General features: G+C 58.9%; 7 protein-coding genes across 7 annotated transcripts; 4 read left to right on the forward strand and 3 right to left on the reverse strand.

Annotated features, from left to right (window-relative positions):
- Positions 1-866: 866 nt before the first annotated feature.
- B0T26DRAFT_659224 (uncharacterized protein) lies at positions 867-2,540 on the reverse strand (the record flags this gene model as incomplete). Its single annotated transcript, XM_060438932.1, has 1 exon — positions 867-2,540. One exon carries the CDS (start codon positions 2,538-2,540, stop codon positions 867-869), a length of 1,674 nt encoding a protein of 557 aa, XP_060290739.1.
- A 271-nt stretch (positions 2,541-2,811) lies between these two features.
- Positions 2,812-3,433, forward strand: B0T26DRAFT_517255 (uncharacterized protein). Its single transcript, XM_060435455.1, has one exon. It carries the CDS (start codon positions 2,995-2,997, stop codon positions 3,313-3,315), a length of 321 nt encoding a protein of 106 aa, XP_060290740.1. The 5' UTR covers positions 2,812-2,994; the 3' UTR covers positions 3,316-3,433.
- A 118-nt stretch (positions 3,434-3,551) lies between these two features.
- B0T26DRAFT_657503 (FAS1 domain-containing protein) lies at positions 3,552-4,800 on the forward strand (the record flags this gene model as incomplete). Its single annotated transcript, XM_060438792.1, has 3 exons — positions 3,552-4,126; positions 4,197-4,581; positions 4,675-4,800. 3 exons carry the CDS (start codon positions 3,552-3,554, stop codon positions 4,798-4,800), a joined length of 1,086 nt encoding a protein of 361 aa, XP_060290741.1.
- Positions 4,801-10,265: 5,465 nt separating this feature from the next.
- Positions 10,266-10,544, reverse strand: B0T26DRAFT_608075 (ankyrin repeat-containing domain protein; the record flags this gene model as incomplete). The annotated part of the gene is made up of 1 exon (XM_060435850.1): positions 10,266-10,544. A coding segment is annotated over one exon (279 nt), but the record flags the coding sequence as incomplete, so codon positions are not given.
- Positions 10,545-12,253: 1,709 nt separating this feature from the next.
- Positions 12,254-14,113, reverse strand: B0T26DRAFT_517264 (alpha-ketoglutarate-dependent taurine dioxygenase). Its single transcript, XM_060435456.1, has 4 exons — positions 13,659-14,113; positions 13,502-13,596; positions 13,000-13,441; positions 12,254-12,942 (listed from the first exon to the last, which is right to left on the reverse strand). The coding sequence occupies exons 1-4, from the start codon at positions 13,864-13,866 to the stop codon at positions 12,638-12,640; spliced, it is 1,050 nt and encodes a 349-aa protein (XP_060290743.1). The 5' UTR covers positions 13,867-14,113; the 3' UTR covers positions 12,254-12,637.
- An 807-nt stretch (positions 14,114-14,920) lies between these two features.
- On the forward strand, positions 14,921-16,544 carry B0T26DRAFT_744559 (major facilitator superfamily domain-containing protein; the record flags this gene model as incomplete). Its single annotated transcript, XM_060444429.1, has 2 exons — positions 14,921-15,619; positions 15,684-16,544. 2 exons carry the CDS (start codon positions 14,921-14,923, stop codon positions 16,542-16,544), a joined length of 1,560 nt encoding a protein of 519 aa, XP_060290744.1.
- Positions 16,545-18,718: 2,174 nt separating this feature from the next.
- Positions 18,719-20,194, forward strand: B0T26DRAFT_744560 (NADP-dependent oxidoreductase domain-containing protein; the record flags this gene model as incomplete). Its single annotated transcript, XM_060444430.1, has 4 exons — positions 18,719-18,809; positions 18,894-18,960; positions 19,075-19,720; positions 19,973-20,194. 4 exons carry the CDS (start codon positions 18,719-18,721, stop codon positions 20,192-20,194), a joined length of 1,026 nt encoding a protein of 341 aa, XP_060290745.1.
- Between the last annotated feature and the right edge of the window lie 421 nt (positions 20,195-20,615).

The raw sequence follows: 20,615 nt of genomic DNA on the forward strand, positions 1-20,615 counted from the left end.
ATTGCCACGGGAGAAGCCGGTCAATCCATCGCGATTCTCCGTCCGGCACGGCAATTCTCGTGCAGACAGACACCCGCGGTTGAGGCCGACATGGCTGTCGGCGTTACACAACTGGACCGGCCCGTCACACATGCATGTCGCCATTGAAGGGGCTGTTGTTCATCTATGGTATCTATCTGTCCGCAGTTTCCACCTGGTTCTTGAGGTAATTATCTGGACAAGTTCTGTCTGTCGCCGCAACCTCCAGGGAGCCCTTTTCTTGACTCAAAGGCTAAAAGTAGTCATCTTGCCCTGTGCCACGAGCTATGCAATTAGGGAGGTAGTTGTCCGGTTGCACGTGTAAATCTGGTGTCAATACGGACCTAGATACATGTATTCGGTGATCTTGACGAGAATAAAACAGAGGACCGCAAATATCATCAACCGACATCCCTCCCAGCTGTGCCGACTGGTATTATTACATGGGAATCGATAATGAGACAGGTGCACAAACGTGTACGGGCACTTTGAAAACCAGCAAGACAAATACTCGGTTCCAAAGACACAACTATCCGCAGGTCACCGGTCGCAACTACGTCGTTGAGTGACTGGGCAGAATGGGATTGACCTGCACGTCAGAGACAAACTTGCTCTTCTCGGGCTCGCTCGCGTCCGGCGTCTTGGTGGCTGCGCCCTTTTCCGGTTCACTCGCATCAGACGTCTTGGTCGCCGCGCTCTTCTCGGGCTCGCTCGCATCGGACTTCTTGGTCGCCGCTTCGGCCTCGGGATCGTGATGGCCACTCACGTGTGTTTTGGGTCTGAAAGAAAGCAATCAATTGATTAACACACGCTTCTGCCACCCGGCCATTTACGAGAAAGGAAAACACTCACATTAGCTCCCAGATGGCGCCCTTGCTGGCGTGGTAGCGGACGACGGCGTCTTGGTGGTGGTTGGTCAGCTCCTGGTGCATGTTGTTCGAGTCAAGGGCATTGACGACGCCGACGGGCGTCCAGTACAGCAGCACAATGGCGAGGGCCCAGATGCCGACAAACACGGACGGGATGACGATGAGCAGCTTGACCGACAGCGCCGACACGTCGGCGTTCCACACGACAAAGTCGCCAATACCATCAAGAACCTGCCCCGAGTCGTCGCGCTGCATGTTGGGCACGTGTGTGGCCGCGTCGGCCGGGTACAGTGTCGTGTCGGTCAGAATGTTGGTCGTGGCGATGTACGCGGCCAGCACGAGCCGCTGCATGTCGCGGAACATGGTGCCGGACCCGGCGTCGAAGATCTCGCCGATGGCCGTTGTGGCCGACAGCAGCGACGACGTCTGCAGGTGGCTGCCGACCGTGTAGATCATGGGCAGGTAGAGGCGGTCGGCGATGATGGTCTGCAGGTTTTCGGGCAGCGCGAGCCCGGGAAGGATGTCGCTGGTCAGCCCGATGACGTTGCTGTTGACGCCCCGGTACGACCACACGTCGTCTTGCCAGCACGACAGCGGCGGCCGCCCGTGCTTGACCTTGTTCTGCGCTACATCGTCGGGGTCGGACTTCTCGGTGAGGTACCACGGGTCGGTGCTGGTGCTGAAGCTCTGCCGGCCGACCGACGACACGACCACCACCCACGTCGTGTTGCTAGGCCTCCCCACGACCGCGCCGGGGCCTGCATCGCCGGTGAAGAACTGGGCCGTCGGCTGCCTGCCGTCAAACAGGGAGGCCGAAGCGGTCTGGCCCCCCAGAAACTGGTAGTCGTCCACCGTGTAGATTTTGATCCTTCCAGCACCGTCGTCGGTGGTGGTGTTGGTCGTGCTGGTCAGGAAAGAATAGTCGGTGAAGCATGAGCCCGAGACTTTGAGGGTGAGGTCGGGGAAGTGCTGCAGCCCGAAATCGGCGCCGGTGGCAGTGTATCCGTAGTCGAGCTGGAACATGTCGTCACCGCCGGCCGACTTGCCTACCGACTTGGGCTGGCTGACACGCACCTTCTTCGTGAGGTCATCGTTGGCTGCCACGGTGCTGCCGAGTGCGCGCAGGGCCGAGGGAACCTCGAGCGCAAACACGGTGGCCGCCGTTAGGAAGTCGTCGCGGCCTACGATGTTGGGGAGGTAGATGCTGCTCGGGTTCACGGGCGCGGCACTGCCGAGAATGATGAGCGGCGGCACGAGGATGCCCATGGCCGTCTGGCCCACCCACGCCGCCAGGATCAGCAGCAGCAGCACGCCGACCCAGAAGTGCCTCCACTGGGCCTTGGCAAAGGTGAAGGTCTCGACCATGGAGTCGATTAGATCGGCCCGCTTGTTCCACAGCGTCGGCGCCAGCGGGTGCAGGTCGTAAGGCTTCATTTTGTGCTTGCGCAGGAAGAAGAAGACGATGAGGCCGACGACGATGGACCAGAAGTGCACCATCATCAGCCCGAGGATGGTCGAATAGGTGGCGTTGAGCTGGTTGGCCACCCAGTCGGGTACCGCGACGGCATCGTACGAGCCCTTGTCGCTGGGGAAGCTGAACCGCTTCCAGAGCAGATATGTGCTCGGAGGCTGTGCCGCCGCCGACACGACCATGTTGGGTGCGTTGTAGATGTCCTCTGCGTGTGGTCTGCGTGGAGTCGAAGAAGGTAGTACCAGACTGGCAGAGTGAGGTTGGAACCGATGAGTTGATGACTTCCTTGAAGAGAAACAAACACCAACTGTGTTTTTACCTAGAAGCGTGGCGTTCTCGAGTTATTTCTTTCTAGGCTCCCGCTGATAAGCTCCCGCTGTCCGAGGCGGAGGCAAACTCGTGAGAAGGCAGTGGGTATCACGGCATCAGCAGGTGTGAGTGCCTCAGTGGTACCCCAATGCCATGGCTGGCTGGCTGGCTGGCTGGCTGGCTGGCCCAGAAGTATCTCGGCCAAGTGCAACGCAACACCTCGGCGGGGCTCTCATCTCTGGCCAGCTCCTCAAGTATTGTACCTCCCGCCCTCGTACAGCCTGAGCGGAACTCTGGACTCGCTACGGCCAAGTCGCTGGCCAAGTGATGTGGCAGCCATCTCGAGCGGTCTGGCAAGGGTGTGGCTGCAGAGCGTCTGGTCCATGTCATTGGCAGGCGGCAGCGGTGGTGTGTTCAGCCAGCCAGACTGCACCCCGGCGAGCGATGGGGTGTGTGCGCGGTCTCAGCTTCGGGCACCGATGCAGACGGACGCATTTGCACATATCCACCGCCGCATCATGCACCATGCAGGCGCCGATTGCATGGGAATCACCCAATATCACCCATGCATGTCCGGAAAGACGAGAAGGAACAATAGGACAGCAGCCTGCTGCAAGCTCAGTGGCTGCCGTCACGAAATTGCAATGACCGAGTGCTCGAGTTCTTCGTCCTCAATGACGTATCAATACCCTGCTGTCAACTCAGTCTCAAGTAAACAGACTTGGCTCTATAAATGTCGAGAGTGCAACTTCCTGTGACCATCTACTCGAGGCTTCAACCCCCCAGCCCCCGTCCACCCTCGCTTCTGAAGCCATTTCCCTGGTATTAGGGCTCAGTGTCACACTCATTCCACCTCTCTAGTAGAACCGTGCTTTTTATTAGCCATGTTGTCGCAGTCGTGGGCCGCGGCGCTGCTCCTGCTGAGCTTCACAGCGCCAGCAGCGTGCCAGACGCCTCCCTCGCTGATCGAAGCACTCGTCGCCAACAACGCGTCGCAGTTTGCCGACTTCATCCAGGCAGACCCAGAAGTCCTGCAGCTCTTCCTGTCCAGCGCCGGCACCGTCTACGCGCCCGTCGACAAGCCGTCGACGCAAGCCCGGAGCCTGGCGGAGCGCGCCCTCTCTCCCGCAGAGGCAGCGGAGGCCAAGTCCCAGGGCTCCAAGGTGCAGACCAAGCTCAACGAAGACAGCCAGACGCAGCCGGGCGCCGTCAAGCAGACGCTCAACAAGTCGCCCCTGGTCGACGGCCGCAACCAGAGCGTCGTGGTCGACACGCGGCCCGCCAACAGCACCACCCAGACGAAGCGCTGGGTCGGCCGCTCGCTGGCCCCGCGCGATGGCGACTGCGACGAGCCCAACCCGAACTCGCTGCTCCGCATTGCGTCGGGCCTGGGCAAGATCGCCAACGTCATCAAGGCCGACATTGCCTTCCAGGGCGGTGTCATCCACATCACCGACAAGTGGGTTCACGCCGACACACTCCTTTGCCCCTCACAAGCCTCCCACTGACCTCGCAAACTACGCATCTAGATACTTCACGCCGCCGCAGGCACTGTCCTCGTCCGCGCGCGCGACAGGACAAACCGCATTCGCGAACCTAGCCGCAGCAGGCAACGTCACCAGCACGCTCGAGACAACCCACTCGATCACGGTGTTCCTGCCGAGCAACAACGCGATCGCAGCAGGCGCCAACGCCACAGCCGGCGTGTCGGCGGCGGCGCTCGTCACGGGCCACGTCGTCGCCGGCCGCGTCGCGTACCTGCCCGACCTCGCCGACGGCGACACCCTGACCACGCAGACGGGCGAGAAGTTGACTGTCACGGTGCGGCCCGGCGGCCTGTACTACGTCAACGGCGCGCGCATCACGCAGGCGAATATTGTGCTGGAGAATGGCGTCGCGCACGTCATTGACAAGGTGCGTTTTTTTTTTTTTTTTTCATTTTCATTTTCATTTTCATTTTCTTGTTTTTATGGAGTGTGCCGAACTAACCGCCGTTTGTCGCTGCAGGTTCTGACGCCCGCGACAACGGCGGCGCCGCCGCCCGTTACTGGCGGTAGTGGCGCTCTGTCTCAGACGCTGGGTCTTGGCGTGGCCGTTGGCGTGGCCGTGTCGGCACTTCTGGCGCTGGCCTAGGCTGTCCATTTATTGTGCATCCCAGGCTAGCTTCATGTGAGAATGAATCTCCGAGAGGATGCAGCCAATCGGCAAGCTGCGGCAGACGGGGAAGGGGGCTGGGTGAGAGGGAAAGGGTTGGGATTCTGGCAGGGAAGGAATGGCCTGTTTTCACTTCAACACTAATTACTAATTGGCCGGACGCTGTAATAGGTGCAGAAGGAGCGGATAGCATCTATCCTTCGTCCAGTGGCTTTTTTCTTTCTCCGCAGCGGAAATCCTTCTGGTGTGCCCATAATTTGATCATGAATTTGGATGAACTGCCGTGCCAGTACTCTGTCCCGAGCGGCAGGAATATGAACGAGAACAAATCTCACATTGCCCTGTCATGATGCCATCTTCCTGAAGTCTTGCTCTGCCTCAGGCTGCCTTGACTGCGAGCGCGGCTCTTGTGCTTGGCACATCCCGTCGTATGTTGTACCTTACGTAGGAATAAAGCTATGAATGGGATACCACCCTGCCGAGAAAGATATGCCCCGTTTCGGCTCCCGTCCCACCCTTACCCAGCCCGCCAATGCTACCCGAAAACAACACCCGCTTGCGACTTCCCTTCTAGGACGCAAATGAGGCCCTCGGGAGTCCGGGGGTCGTGTCACAGAAATTGATCGACAGACAGTCGTCTCTGGGGACGCGGTCCAGACATTTGCTCAGCCTGGTCATTGTCACCGTCACTATTATGCATGCAGTGCTACATTGACATGATCTGCAAACGTGCCTTTCGGGCGGGCCCTGCAGCGCGCCACGGCCAGACATGGCCAGACACGACACGACACAAGACAGGACAGGACCACGCAGCGAGTAGGAATTAGCCAGGGGCCAATGAATGGCTGGCTGGCTGGCTGGCTGCCTTGGGGTAGGGTATTGGCGTGCGTGCGTGCTTGCTTGCTTGTTTCCCCGCAGGGCCCCGGTGCCCGAAGTCGCAAAGAGGAAAACTGATTTACCGTTGCAAAAAGCATGGAGAAGGAAAAGGGAAAGGGAAAGGGAAAGGGGACAGAGAGAACCAGTCGGTTGCTCGAGCGTGCAGAGAAACTCAACTAATCATTCGTGTAATTAATCATGTGATTGGGGTGAATGCACTCCCCGTTGAACGCCGGCCACGGCTGCAGCTGGAAGAGAGGGAAATGGTCGGCGAGCGGGGGGCAGGACGGGCGAGTCACAACCGGCCGGGCCAGTGCGTGTTGGATGCCGAGCCGAGCCGCACCGTCTTACTGGTGCTCTCGCTGTCGGCAGGCATTTCCGAATTGTCTTTGTTGGCAGAGTGTATCCGTACTATTCGTGCGTTGCGTTGCGGTATGGGCGGCTACAGGCTTGATTTGTCGCACGCCGCCCGCGACGGCGGCGGTGGCGTCGAAGTGGCCTGCTGAACGGGAGAGATGGAGGTTTCTCCGCGTGCATAAAAATCGATAAATGATTGTTTGGTCAGCAAATTTCATGTTCAATGCCAGTTCAGTATGTGGGCGGCGACATGTCGGCCTATCAGGACGGCAGTTGGTGAGGAGCCGTGAGGAGCTTGGTTTGAGGGCCTCGGATTGGGTTGTTAAGTTAAGATGCAGCGGCGTGCAGCGTGCCACCCCTAGAGCTGGATTTTTCCCGAGGGAGAGCTCTCGTTGGTCCACCTGGCCAACTGCACTGGCACGTGGCTGGCCGTGCCGGATGTCTCCGGGGCTGAATATTCAACACAAGTGATGGAAGCTAACTGGTGTGCGGTGGCGCGAGGCTCCGGGTAAGGTACTAATTGCTTCACGATATCGGGATAGAGCCCATAGCCTGACTGGCCAACACCTCACTCTGTGCATCCTTGCCAGTGGCTTCACCGGGATCGGGCATAATTATCACTGCAACCCGCCGGGGCTATATTCGCGGCTTCTCAGACTCCCTGCGCCCGGTGAAAGTTTCGTCGCTGATGACTGTATTCCAAGACGAGACTTGTAGCGGAATCAATCAAATCACCAATTACCGTATTCGTCATCGCTGGTCCCTGACCTACCCCTGTTATATAGACACGTTGGGACGCCCGGACATTGTGCTACCACACATGTTTAGATGTGACTCGGCAAGGTTACAGCGCAGATAGCCAGCGAGGAGTTGCCGCCTGTTGATGGGCTGCCCCGTTCAATTGAGCTGGGCTTCGGAGACGGCACGCCTCGACGAGAGGTCAGCTCATATTACAAGGTTGTATAGAATCACGGCTGGGAATTCACCTAACGACGCTGTTGGTCGAATCCAAATCCCTGCACATCGATCGACACACTCCGCGGGAGGCTGTCAAGTCCGCCGTCATTTTGTGTAGGAGTGGTACTAGTATCCAGGGTCTTTACTCTGCCCCGGTCTCCTGGTTGATCAGATAGCCCGCCTCTTTTCTCTTGAGTTTGGTCTCTCTTAAATTTAGGAAAATACTAGGACGAGATGAGGGCTTCAGTTTTTTACGCTGGACCGGAATTAGAGCGTATTAACCTAAGATGCGGAAGACGTTGCTCTTCCATCAAGCCAGGCTGGGGAGGCGATTGGACTATTTCGAGGGCTTCGACTCTATTCCAGCCCACGCGCCACGCAGCAACATTTATAGCGAAGCGGTGAAAAGGCACCACAACACAACAGCCACAAAAAAAAACACCAAGGCGAACCGCAGGCGATCCTTACAGAGTACAGGTACAGGATACTATAGCCGGGGAGTCAAAACAACAAATAAAAAGGCACTACTGCGTGCACTGGTCTGGGGATCTTACTTCATGGTAAAATACGTGATTTCTAAATACTGGTTAGAAAGGAAGATAAAGAGCAATGCTGGCCCTCTGATTAGAGGGAGGGCGGGCCACCTACCTTATGAGGTGGGCAGGCCAAGAAAAAAAGGAAAAAAGTACACTAGGTTATATTGGGCAAGGGTGTAAACAACCCCCTTATTACCCAGCCCCTAAACCCCTGATCAATGGGGACGAGAGTAGGGCATGGGCGGCCGAACCCGGAGGAAGGCGGTAGGGAAAGAGGAGAGCTCGCCCAGCTCCTGTCCGGGACGGTAAGTGGGGAAATGGGGTAGACGACCTCGGACGGATCCAACGCAATGTGAATGGCGTGCTGGCGACTTCTCGGCATTCGACTCTTCGGTATCAGACGGCATCGGCAGGGCAGGGCAGGGGAGAGACGGGAGCAAATGCTGCTCGGCGGGCGTGGTAGAGTCGACAAGTGGTGAGCAAAGACCCCAGCAATCGTCAATGTCAAGACCGTGGGACCGGCCCATTGCGAGTCCCGACTGGACTAGGTGCAAGGTGTTGAGTGTTGGTCGAGGATCGGCACAGGCTCTGCGCAGCAGAGTATTTCCGGCTGGGCGGGTGGACTGTAACTGGGGCGACTCCGAGGCGATGAATGTAGGTAATTATTTAGTTGTTTGGTTTGGGTGGAAGCAGTCAGGGCAATCATGTCTGCAAAGAGGGAAGGGCAGAACAGTGCCCCCAGTAGTTCCTGCATTCTATGGTTCCTGCCGTTGCTTGTCGGGGATGGAGGTTGGAGGTGGCGGATGGAGAGGAGAATCGGGGCAGTTTATCAAGTCGGCCGGGAGACGGATGAAAGCGGCGCCATCGGGAATCGGCACTCGGACCACCAAAGATCTGGCCCATTCGAAATCCCACTAGGTTCCCATGTGCTCAACGGCAGGCTGCAATGATGCACAGTACTGTACTAAACTAGAGGCTAGAGCAGTAGTATTGTTGGCGTTTTCGATACCGTCGCTCGGATTGGCCCGCATTCACCAAGAAGCACGCCATCATGAACCCGGCCACGTTTTCCGAATGGTCGGGCATCCCAACTCAACCTAACGAGACTGTCGCGTAGGAAGCCCTCTTCAAGATGCCAACAGAACCCGCAAGCAGGTTGGAGCAGGTTGGAGCTTGAAATGGCGGCCCCTGCACCACCCTGCGGCAATCATCTCGTTCAGGTGGGCATGAATGTCATATTCCGCTTCCAGGATAAAAACAAAGTCGAACCGTCCAAGGCGGACACACTCCACAATAAGGCCCTGGCACACCTCAAGACTGGGCTCTATTTCAAGGACCCCGAGGTCAGCAAATGGAAAGTATTCCTCACCGCCCCTGCCAACCTTGCAAAGGCCCTTGTCCATGGCGGGGCCATTGTTACTGAGATGGCTTTTGGAGGGACTATGAACAAACCTCATGTGACCATGAACGATTTCACCAGGAGGAATAACCTTATTTGATAAAAAGACCATTCCCCGCGATTCACTGATTGAGAATACCCGGGCCCGAAAGAATACTGAGACAGGCGAGGACGGCGGCATTGGCCGGCAAGCATGGGTGGTTGAACAAGGCAGGCCTTGGCCAAGAAAGCCAGTCTGGACACTGGGAGGGGGAGGAAGAAGCCAGTCTGGTAACTGGGAGGCAGGTCCTCATGGGGGTCATTGAAGGGAAATGAATTTGTATCTCATTGAGGCAGAGCCTCAGAGGACTAACTAGATTGGAATTAGATTCGGGCTGGATCCCGAGTGAAAAGGCAGGCCCTAAGCGAGAAGAAAAGATGCCAGTTCGAGAAACGGCTGGCCGGCTGGCTGGCTGGCAGTCTCCTCATGTTGAGAAACAAACATAATTACCAGATAGCTATATTATATTAGACTACCTCAGTTGCTCAGGAAGCCAGCTCATTCAGTTCTTTACAAAACGCGAACAAATGAAAGCTCGCTTCTTTCACACGACGAGCGCTAAATCTGATCTTTGACCGTCCTGTGCGTGAACTTGCAAATGAATGGCCGCCATGGTCGGTCCAACCAATAGTGTTTTTTTCGTTTTCTTTCTTTTCTTTCGCCCGCGAGCTTGACGTGTTCGAATCCGAGAACTCACCTTTTCCATTTCGTGCCCGTTGTGGCATATCCCCCGTCTACTCTGCTCATGTCGTATGCAAGAAAAGGGAAGGGGGAAGGATAATTACAGGCCCAACCGGCAGGCGTTGCGTCCTCGTACCTTGATTAGGTAAGGTAGAATAAGATAATAGCCATTTCTCCGGAAGACGAGTCTTTGGCTCGTGACTGGAAGACAGGATTGCGGTATTTCTTGGTCATTTGCAGTATTAGAGGGTCGTTAGAGACAACAGAATCAAAGAGGTCATCAATATATTCGACAGCAAAGACATGCCTACGGCCAAGGCGAGGCTCACATGACACAGCACGCGTTCCCCGTGTCCTCCCACAGGTCGTCGTCGACCAGGTCCTTGGTCTCGTCGGACAGCGTGTCGCCCTTCTCGAGCAGCAGCTGGACGGTTTCGCCGCCGCCCCTGACAATCTTGGCGAGGTCGGCCGCCGTGAAGTCCTCAATCTCAAACTCGACACCGTCCTTGTTCTTGGGCTGCGGGCCGCCCCGGACCCGCTTTCCGACCGCCGCGTCGCTGGCCAGCAGGTGGCACACGACGATGGCGTGGTGGTAGCGCGCAGCAAAGTGCAGCGGCGTCCAGCCGCTGTCATCCTCGGCCTCGATGTCGGCGCCTAGCCGCAGAAGCTCGACGGCGCACCGCGGCTGGTTCTTGAACGCGGCAAAATGCAGCGCCCGCCGGCCGTCATGGATGCGCGCCTCGACGTCCGCCCCCAGCTCGACCAGCACGCGCACCGTCTCGGCCGAGTCGCCGCGCGAGTACCCGGCCGCGTGGATCAGGGGCGTGTACCCGTCCGAATCGCGCTCCTCGACGCTGCACCCGCCCTGCTCCACCATCCACCGGCACAGCCCGGCATGTCCGCTAACCACGGCCGCCGCCAGCGGGCTGACGGTAGCATCATTGCGCCGCGCCGCCGCCATCATGGCCGGGATATCAGCCCCGCGCGCCGCCAGCAGCTGCACGGCCTCGAGGCTCTGGGCCAGCGCGGCCAACAACAACGCGTTCTGCTGCAGGCCGCCAACCTTGTTCGGGTCCGCGCCGCGGTCCAGCAACAGCCCGATCACCTCCAAGATCCCCTCGCCGCGGCGCGCATTGTCGCACGCCAGCATCAGCGGAGTCAGTCCGCGCCTGTTGGCGCGCACCGCGTCCGCCTCAGCCCCCTCCCCCTCGCCGACAGCAGCGTCCACGTCCGCCCCGGCGTCCAATAACAGCCGTACCACGCCCGCCGTGCCGGGGTCTTGCACCGCCTCGTGCAGCGGTAGCAGCCCGCGCCGCGTCGCCATCCGCAGACCTTTCGCCGCCCCGTCCAGCCCCAGCACATACGCCACGGCCGCCTCGCTGGCGCTGGCGCTGGCGCTGCCGCCGCGCACCGCGCTGTGCAAGACCGTCCCGGCGTCGCCATCCCACGCGTCCGCCCGCGCCCCGTGCGCCACTAGCAGCGCCGCAAACGCCAGATTCCCGCTGCTGCCCCCTCCAACGGCATGAAACAGCGGCGTCACGTCCTCCTCGGCCCGCCGCGCCGACAGGTCCAGCGCCTCGCCCGTCGCAGCACGGTACGCGGCTCCCAGCGCGGCGCCGACGTGGGCTCCGCACGCACACCCGTCGTCATGCTCATGCCCATCCCCACGTGCGTGAGGAGGAGGAACCACGGTGGCGCGCTTCGTGGCGTTCGCGTCGGCGCCTAGGTCCACGAGCAGCACGCGAGCGATGGCGAGGGCTGTCTCGCTGGTGTCGCTGTCGCCGCTGCTGCGTAGCGCGCAGTGGTGCAGGGCTGTTAGCCCGTCGCTGTCGCGCGCGTTGGCGTCTGCGCCGGCTGTGCCGAGGAGGCGGAGCGCGGTTAGCACGCCGTCGTCGTCGTCGTTGTCATTGTCGGTGGCGTTGGCGTTGTCGAGCGCGGCTAGCACCAGTGCCAGCAGCGGCGTGTGTTTCTGCTCCTCGTTGTCTGGCGAGGGGAGCGACGCGTTGATCATGTCCTGCCAGGTCGCTGGGGGGTTGCTGAGCAGCGAGCGGATCGCGGGCAGGTCGAGGCGCTGCGCGGCGGCGTGCAGTGGCGTGGTGGCTGGGCCGTTGTTCCCATCGCTGGCCGTGTCAGGGGCGGCAGGTTCAGGGGCGGCAGGTTCAGGGGCGGCAGGTTCTTGGGTGGGAGTGGCGGGCTGCTCCATTGTTTTGGCGCGAGGGGGGGGTTTGTTTTGAAATTGGAGATGTGGTGGGCTTTGCTCTGCTGCCGTGAAAGGGGACAGTTCGATTTCTTCTCAACGGGGGGAGGCAGGCAGTTAATTATACGTTTTCGTCAAAGTCAATAATTACTCCTCTCGTCGCCGTGCGGGCGTCGACATCTCATATCGCGACAAACAGCAGTGGCTGTGCCGACGGCCTGAAACCGCAACATTGCCGCTGCGTCGACTTCACTGCCCGCTTGCCTGCAGCTCGGCCCAGTGAGTCAGGACACGGTCGACAAGGAACCGTCAACCAAAACCGTTGGGCATTGGGCAAGCTCCTGCCAAGCTTTGAGGCTGACACGGCCTGACGGGCGGCGTCCGAAGGCTGGGATTTGATTGGGCCTCGTCGGCCGCTAGCTGTTCAGCTCGCGAACGGTGCGACGGGCCATGAAAAGACGCGCCGCATGGCGGTGGCTACGCGAGGCGGGTTTCATAGGCGTGGTGATTGTTGCATAGAGGGTTATGCGGGTGCAAGTAAACACCCCCGTGTCGTGCACGGCCAATCTGTCTTTAAGATATCTTGTCAAGCTGAAGTCCTAATTAATTCTTTTTATTAACAACAACACCAAGACGTAATTACTTCCCGTCGTAAATGACGACCGTGTCAGAGAACACTATTTTGTTTTGATGCACACACAGCCTTCCAAATCGTTGCCCGGTAACCATCGTTAATTCGTATCGCTAATTAACAATTAGCCAGCACAGCGCCGTCACATGCCCAGCGCCTCCCTCCGGCCCGTGGCCGCCGGGTCGAGGTAGGGCGCCTCGCCGAGCGAGCACACGCGGTCGCCGGCGCGGGCCTCGGCATAGTCATACGTCGCGCAGTGCCACGTGCTGCGGTTGTCCCAGATGGCCAGGTCGTTCTGCCGCCAGCGGAACCGCACCTGCGCGTCGTGGTTCTGCGTCACCAGGTTGAACAGGTACGCCAGCAGCACGTCCGACTCGTCCTTGGTCACCCCGTTGATGCGCTTGGTGAAGCCCTTGTTGACGTACACCGAGTTCCACCCCGTCGCAGCTAGACAGCGCATTTAGTCAGTCGTGGTCCTTGCTCAGAGAGAGAGAGGGAACACACGGTTCGTCCGGATCACGGGATGCACCGCCGTCAGCGCCTTGCCCTGATTCAGCGGCGACCCGCGCTCGCCCTGGCGGATGGGGTTGCCGAGCCGGGCGGCCTCGTCGAGGAAGAAGGTGGCGTCGTGGGTGGCGGTCAGGCCGGCGAGCATGGCGCGCAGCGGCGGCGACAGGCGGTCGTAGACCTCGTAGCCGCTGGCCCAGATGGTGTCGCCGCCGGTCGCCGGCAGCGTGTGGATCTTGAGCATGGCGTAGTCGGACGGCACCGGCTCGAAGCTGATGTCGCTATGCCACCCGCTGCTGGCGAAGCGGCTGACGTCGGACAGCTGGTGCGTCAGCCCCCCGCCCTTCTTCTGCTTCTCCGAGCTGATGACGCTGATCTGGTCCCCCAGCTCGCTGCCCTCTTCCGTCAGGGGGTGCACGTGCAGGCCCGACGACGACGGCTGCAGCGTGGGTCGTTAGCACTCTACTGGGACTCCAACAGGGACAAAGCGACGGCTTACCGAACCGGCAACCTGTGTCAGGCGCAGCATCAGGTCCTTCATCTGGGTTGGTGTAACATCCTGGTCACGCAGAAACACGACCCCCCGCTCAGATACTGGCCACAAAATTTACGTTAGTATTGGCACGGCTTGTGGCGCCGCTCGAGGGGGCACTCACTAGTGACGGCCAAGTCGGCGATAGTGTCGTCGGGGGCGCTCAGGAGCTCCGCGACCTGCAGACCCTCAAACTCGCGCCCAATGACGGGCGTCAGGTCGCTGTGCTTGAATCTCTCGAGCGAGCCCGAGTAGGCCAGGTTGCTGACTCGCGGCCTGGCAAGCTCATTGCCGCCGAAGACCTTTGGGGCACGGGGAGCTGCCGACGGCATGGCGAACGTGAAAACGGGGGCGGCACCGGGAGGAGCACGACGGGGCACCGAGGCTGGAGACTTGGAGAGACAGGGGACGTCGGGGCGTTTGGGGGCACGTCGGCAGGGAGGTATGCAGGTATTTCAGATGGAGGTGGGCGGGCACTGAATTGCTTCGGCGTAGTGATACTGTAATAATTAATAATATTGTGGGATGTGTGCAGCGAGTACCAAGGTAAATAGCATCTGGACCGGGTGTACGTGCATGTGCGGAGGTTGGGATCGCTCCCACCCTGCCCGTCACGCACAACCATACGTCGAGGTTGTGCTAGATCACATCGAGGTTGCAGCCGGGCGGGGGCCGATGGGGTACATGGCCATCGAGACGCTTAGCGGCGGAGAAAACACCGGGGAGCATCGATGGCGTCAGCGGGCCCCAGAATGAGCAATCACCGCGCCATCCCCGTCTCGGCCGCCGTCCCCGAGCCCGCGGCGCGAGCCAGCCAGTTGGGAGCACACAGCCCGCTGGCATCGGGACAAGCCATCGGGTCTGGTGGCCTGACGAGGCCGTCAGCGTTGGAAGCCGCCGACGCGACCCGCTCGGCACGGCCTTAGTGTCGATTACCCTGCCTCTGGCGTCGTGCTGCACGTGAAACTTGCACTCGGGTGTGCCCGTCTAGGCAGTTCGCCGTAGGACTTGGTTGATGGGCAGAGTTTTCTCCGATCCTTTGGCCGAAATTGAAGCTGCACGGCGACCGTTGGAGAGATTTGTATCTCGCTGCGCGGTAGTTGAGACGCGAAAATCGCTCAAGGCAACATGTAGTAAATATCCCTTGCCCTTCGCCCGTCTTTGGGACAATATTGCACCCTCTTCCATCTGCATTGCATTGCATTGCATCTTGGCCATTTCGCTGGAGTTTTGTTTACCCCCCTTTTACCCCTTACCCTTACCGCTTACCCCTTACCCTTACCCCTTTCTGGCCACGACCGCCGTGTCGCGAGACGTAGCGCCATGGGAAACCCAGATGTTGAGGGCCCTTCGGTCGCCGTCGCCGACGTGGACAGAAGCCGCGGTATGAGCAGCACTGGCGGCTTTCTCGACGCCGTGATTGCCATTGGACGGGACCAGCTGAGCGGCGCCATCTCGCCCTCGGACCACTACGAAGGGAAGCACCGCTGGGACCCCGAGGCGACATGGACCCCCCGAGAGGAAAAGGCACTTGTGCGCAAGACGGACATGGTCCTCATGTCGTGGCTCTGTGTCATGTTCTTCGGGCTGCAGCTTGACCGCGGCAACCTGTCCAACGCGCTCGCCGACAACCTGCTCGTCGACCTCAAGCTGACGGGCGACGACTACAACAACGGCACCACCATCCAGCTGCTGGCCTTCCTGGCCGCCGAGTTCCCCGTCCAGATCATCACCAAGCGCTACGGCTTCCGCCGCGTCCTGCCCATCATGATGTTCAGCTGGGGCATGGTGTCGTGGGCCCAGGCTTGGATGTACAACCGCACTGGCTTCTACATCACGCGCGCCCTCATTGGCGCCTGCGAGGGCGGCTTCATCCCCGGCACAATCCTCTACGCCACCTACTTCTACACCTCCAAGGAGCTCTCGGTCCGCCTCGCTGTCTTCTGGTCGACGCTCAACGTCGCCCGCGTCATCTCGGCCCTGCTGGCCGCCGGCATCCTCAAGATGCGCGGCATCGGCGGGCGCACGGGCTGGTTCTGGCTGTTCCTGCTCGAGGGCTTGCTCACCGTGGTTATTGCCATCATCGTGCGTATTAATTAATTACTTCAGCCCAGAAATCAGAGCGCCTGCTGACTTGGGCATTGTGTAGTCTTTCTTCTACCTGCCGGCCTCGCCCACCAATACCACTGGCGCCATCTTCCGCAAGCCGTGGTACACGGAGCGCCAGGAGGTCATCATGGTGAACCGCATTCTCCGTGACGATCCCGCCAAGGGCCTCACGGGGATCCTGCAGCCCATCACGGTGCGGGACATCAAGAACACGCTCATGGACCGCTCGCTCTGGGGGCTGTACTTCGTCGGGCTGGTGGCGTACATCCCCGCGTCACCAGTCCAGGGGTACCTCACACTAACGCTGCGGCGCATCGGCTTCTCGTCGTTCGACTCCAACATGCTCACGATCCCGTCGGCGGCGCTGCAGATCATCACTATGCTGGCGCTGGCGTGGAGCAGCGACTTCTTCAACGAGCGCACGCTGCACTGCATCTTTGGCGAGCTGTGGATCATGCCGCTGCTCATCTCGCTGCTGACGCTGCCCGACGGCGGCCGCGAGTGGCCGCGCTTCGCCCTCATCACGCTCATCTCGGGCTACCCCTATTTCCACCCCATCGTCACGTCGTGGCTGTCCGAGAACACGTTCGACGTCAAGAAGCGCGCCATCGCCGCCGCCATTTACAACGTCATCGTGCAGGTCGGCAGCCTAATCAGCAGCCAGCTGTACCGCGACTACGACAAGCCCTACTACAAGATGGGCAACAAGATCCTCATCTCCATCTGCGCCCTGTCGCTCGTCGTCTTTGTCGTCCAGCGCCAGATCCTCGTCCACCTCAACAAGAAGAAGGCCGAGCAGTGGGACAAGCTGTCGCCGACCGAGCAGTCCGAGTACCAGAACGACGTCAAGGCTCGGGAAGGGGAGGGGAACAAGCGCTTGGACTTCAGGTTTGTGTATTGATCGGGCTGGCGGTAATTAGTCATTAGAGATGTGAGAGTAGCAATACCAATCTCAATTCACGAGCGCTTTCTTCCTTCATTCCTCTCTCACTTTGCTGAGCGAACTTTCAGCGTTGGCTCAGAATGATCTGAGATGGAGATATAATGTCGAGAGGAGTGAGAGTGTCCGCCAAGGTGAAATAACTAGCACTGTACGCAAAAGATGACACCAATACCCGGCGTAGGTGGAAAGTACAGAGCCATGCAAACAGTGTTGTGGGCCAGACCGAAGATTCACCGCATGTTATACCCGAACTACGGGTAATTGTGTTCGGGAGGAATGGCCCGAGATCGTATCATAAATGGCTGGAAGCTTTGGCGCCTATGCCCAACGCGGCAGCGAATACGGGAGCGGGGGGGGGGGGGGGAGGGGGCGGGCAATGGGAATTTAGACGGTGGGAGGACGAGACTCGAACGAGCACAATTAATAGGAGCAAGAAGTCAAAGTTAAGAAGTGGAAGACAGATAAAGTACCGGCTAGCGGTGGGAAGATGAAGTAGTGAGTTAACTGAGTTTGATGGTGAGGATGAAGAATTAAAAGTAGTCAGTCCTAGAGCAGAAGCAGGAGGAGATTTGCACTCAGTCGACTCGGACATGTCCGTTTGGTTCACGCCGCCAACAACCCAGCTGTTGCAACTATTCCGGGGCCCTTGGTATGGGGCACAGAATGGTACTCGTTTCAGACTGACAGACTGAGAGGCCGACAGACGAGCGCCGTCTGTGGGCTCCATGCTGAAGAATATCGTGTTGCTACGCCCTATGAATACGACCCCAGACAGAGACATGGGTCACGACTCTTGAAGATACTGAACTGGCTCGTATGTCGGTGAATCCATCCCAGGAAAAAGAGGCGACGGCGGCCCGGTTCATTTGTCCTTCGGCAGAAGCACGCGGCATGCAGATTGGGATGGAGACGGGGACAGGGACAGGGACAGGGACAGGGACAGGGACAGGGACAGGGACAGGGACAGGGACAGGGACGGGGACGGGGACGGGGACGGGGACGGGGACGGGGACGAAAACAAAAACAGAAACAAAACAAAGCAAGACGAAAAAGCAGGCACTTGGGTGACATAGCTCACGGGTGTGCCGAGGTGAAGCGAATTCAGCAAAGCCTCCCCGTGGAGGCTGCAGTTTTCTGCCCGGACACTTTCTTCCTGTCTCCCTGTTCGCAAAGGCCCAGATGCGAAAGCCCTGGTCGCTGAAAGAGAGGCGCGTGTTAGCTAGTGTACTAGCGTCGCTCACATAATACCACCGATTACGGCCTGGGTGGGTAATACCTTGGGTAATTACGCCGTCAATACCAGGCCAACCTATGCTTATGACATGAGAGCCCAGGCTGCTAGCTCGAGACGGGAAAACCACGCTTAATCAGGAATAATCACCTACACTAGGCAGTGTCGAGTCGAGAGGCCCAGTCAGTTGCTGGCAAGGGACATTCCTGTCAAGGGACTACGTCAGTTAATTAGCACCAATCATGTTTGGCCTTCGAAGTCCTTTTTCGGGAGTCAGCGGCCGTTGGTTGTTAGTCGTATCTAGTGCGGACGTCTCCCTTTGTCTCTAAAAGGTTGGAATATTCTTGTCAAAACTTGGAAGCGCACTACGATACGCGCTACCCTAATGCCCCCCCGCCCCCTCCACTTGGCAACCGCCTGCCAACGCAGGGGCCCCTCTCCCAACCGTACACATCCTGCCGAAGCCGTTTACTGGAAAGAATTGCTCAGATCCGTCCGACGTCATCTAATTACCCCACCTCCCCAGGTTGACGGCCCACATACGGCCCACATACGGCCTACATACGGCCCACATACGGCCTACATACGGCCCACATACGGCCCACGTTGACCGTGGTGGTCCTTTTTCGCGCAGAGCTCGTGCCGAACCAGCTGATTGGGCAGGTCCAAGCTGGGACGGGAGCCACTACCCCGAGCTCAAAATCCCACCTCATATTCTACCCCTCATTCGCCAGGCCCCCTCGTTTCTTTTTCGGATCGTCGTCATACACTTGAAGTTTGGAACAATCAACAATCGTGGCAGTTCACCCGCGCACTCTTTTGAACCCAATCATTCGCGTTTGGAGCACTATCCACAGCAAATACACCCACAATGGCCTGGGAAGAACCGCGCAAGACGGGCATGGTGTACCGCCGCCTGGGGAATTCCGGCCTGCACGTATCGGCTCTGGGTCTCGGCGGCTGGCTGACCTTTGGCGGCCAGGTCGGAAACGGTAACTACCCACCTAACCTACCTGTCAAGCTTGTCCGCTTGTGGACGCCTCGCAGCGTGGCTGACGGTGGCCGGCTACGTCTAGACACAACCCTGGCGTGCCTGAAACAAGCATACGACTGCGGCATCAACTTCTTTGACACTGCTGAAAAGTAACCACCTACCCCGCAATGCTGTCTATTGACCTACCCTGCTGCCGCGTCTCATTCTCTTCAACCCCTCTCTGGCCTCTCTGGACCCCACAGCTTACCACCTGGAGTGAAAAGCTACACTGGCGGCCAATCCGAGGTTGCCATGGGACTGGCCATCAAGAAGCTCGGCTGGAACCGAAACGACATTGTCATTAGCACCAAGATAAACTGGGGCGGCGCCAACGGCGAGGTGCTCGTCAACAACCACGGGCTGAGCCGCAAGCACATTATCGAGGGCCTCCGGGCGTCGCTGAAGCGGCTCGACCTCGAGTACGTCGACATCGTCTACGCGCACCGGCCGGACCGGCTGACGCCAATGGAGGAAGTGGTGCGTGCCTTCAACCACGTCGTCGAGATCAAGGGCTGGGCCATGTACTGGGGCACGAGCGAGTGGAGCGCCGACGAGATCGTCGAGGCGTGCGGCATCGCCAAGCAGCTGGGCCTGATCGCCCCCGTGGTCGAGCAGCCCTTCTACAACCTCCTACACAGAAAGAAGGTCGAGGGCGAGTTCCAGCGTCTCTACAGCCGCTTCGGTCTCGGCTTGACCACCTTCAGCCCGCTCAAGTTCGGCTTCTTGAGCGGCAAGTACAACGACTCGCCCGACGCCCCGCCCCCCGGCAGCCGCTTCGCCAAGGGCGACGACAAGTTTGTCAGCTACATGCGCGACAACTACGGGAACAAGGGATGGCAGGAGGATATTGAGAAGGTTCGGAAGATCAAGGCAAGGATTTCTCTTTTCATCTGCAGAATCTGATACGCTCGTCGTCGTCCCATCGTCCGTCATCCCATTATCCCCCGTCCTCCCATGCCTCCATGCCTCCATCCATCTATCCTTCCATTCCTCCATCCCCACATCGCTCCATCCTTCCATCCTTCTAACCATCCTGTCCTCTAATTTCTTTATTGTTTGATCTTGCTATTGCGTACCCGAAAACGTAAAGGTCATTTGCTGACGCCAACACCTTTCTTGCAGGTCATCGCCGACAAGGTTGGTATCCCACAGTCAGAGCTGGCTCTGGCGTGGTGCCTCAAGAACCCGAATGTGTCGTCCGTCATCACTGGCGCGTCTCGGCCCGAGCAGATCGTCGAGAACGTCAAGGCCCTCAAGTCGCTCGACAAGCTGACGCCTGAGATCATGGTCGAGATTGATGAAGTTGTGGGAGCCGTCGAGTTGGATCCTGCCAGACAGGACTGAGACGACTTAATCAGCGACAATTACGTATTGAGCAAAAATAATAACAACGCTTCGGGTCTTGAGACGTTAAATTAAGACTTGGGCCCCAGCTCCGATTACCGAGGGGGGATCACTGCCCGTAGCAAGGGCTCTCAGTCGTGGGCAATACGTGAAAGTAACAAAAGACTTGGAGAATAAAACAAGCCAGATGCCTCCGAGCTTGGTTTAGCATCATGCCTAGCCGAACTAGTTATCGCTTTCTTGCCCTTGCTCTTGCCACAGTCATTAAAATCACTGCGGGCGACCCTGGACAGTAATCCTCGGCTTGGTCTTGAGCCAACACTTTAGTGACCGACGTGGCATCCATGCCACTTGAACAATCCCTCAGATCCTACAGGCCCGAGCATTCCGCTCTCTCGCACACTTGGAAGTTGGAAGACCA

This window comes from Lasiosphaeria miniovina (assembly GCF_030549165.1).
Source record: "Lasiosphaeria miniovina strain SMH2392-1A chromosome Unknown B0T26scaffold_8, whole genome shotgun sequence".
NCBI classification, from domain to species: domain Eukaryota; kingdom Fungi; phylum Ascomycota; class Sordariomycetes; order Sordariales; family Lasiosphaeriaceae; genus Lasiosphaeria; species Lasiosphaeria miniovina.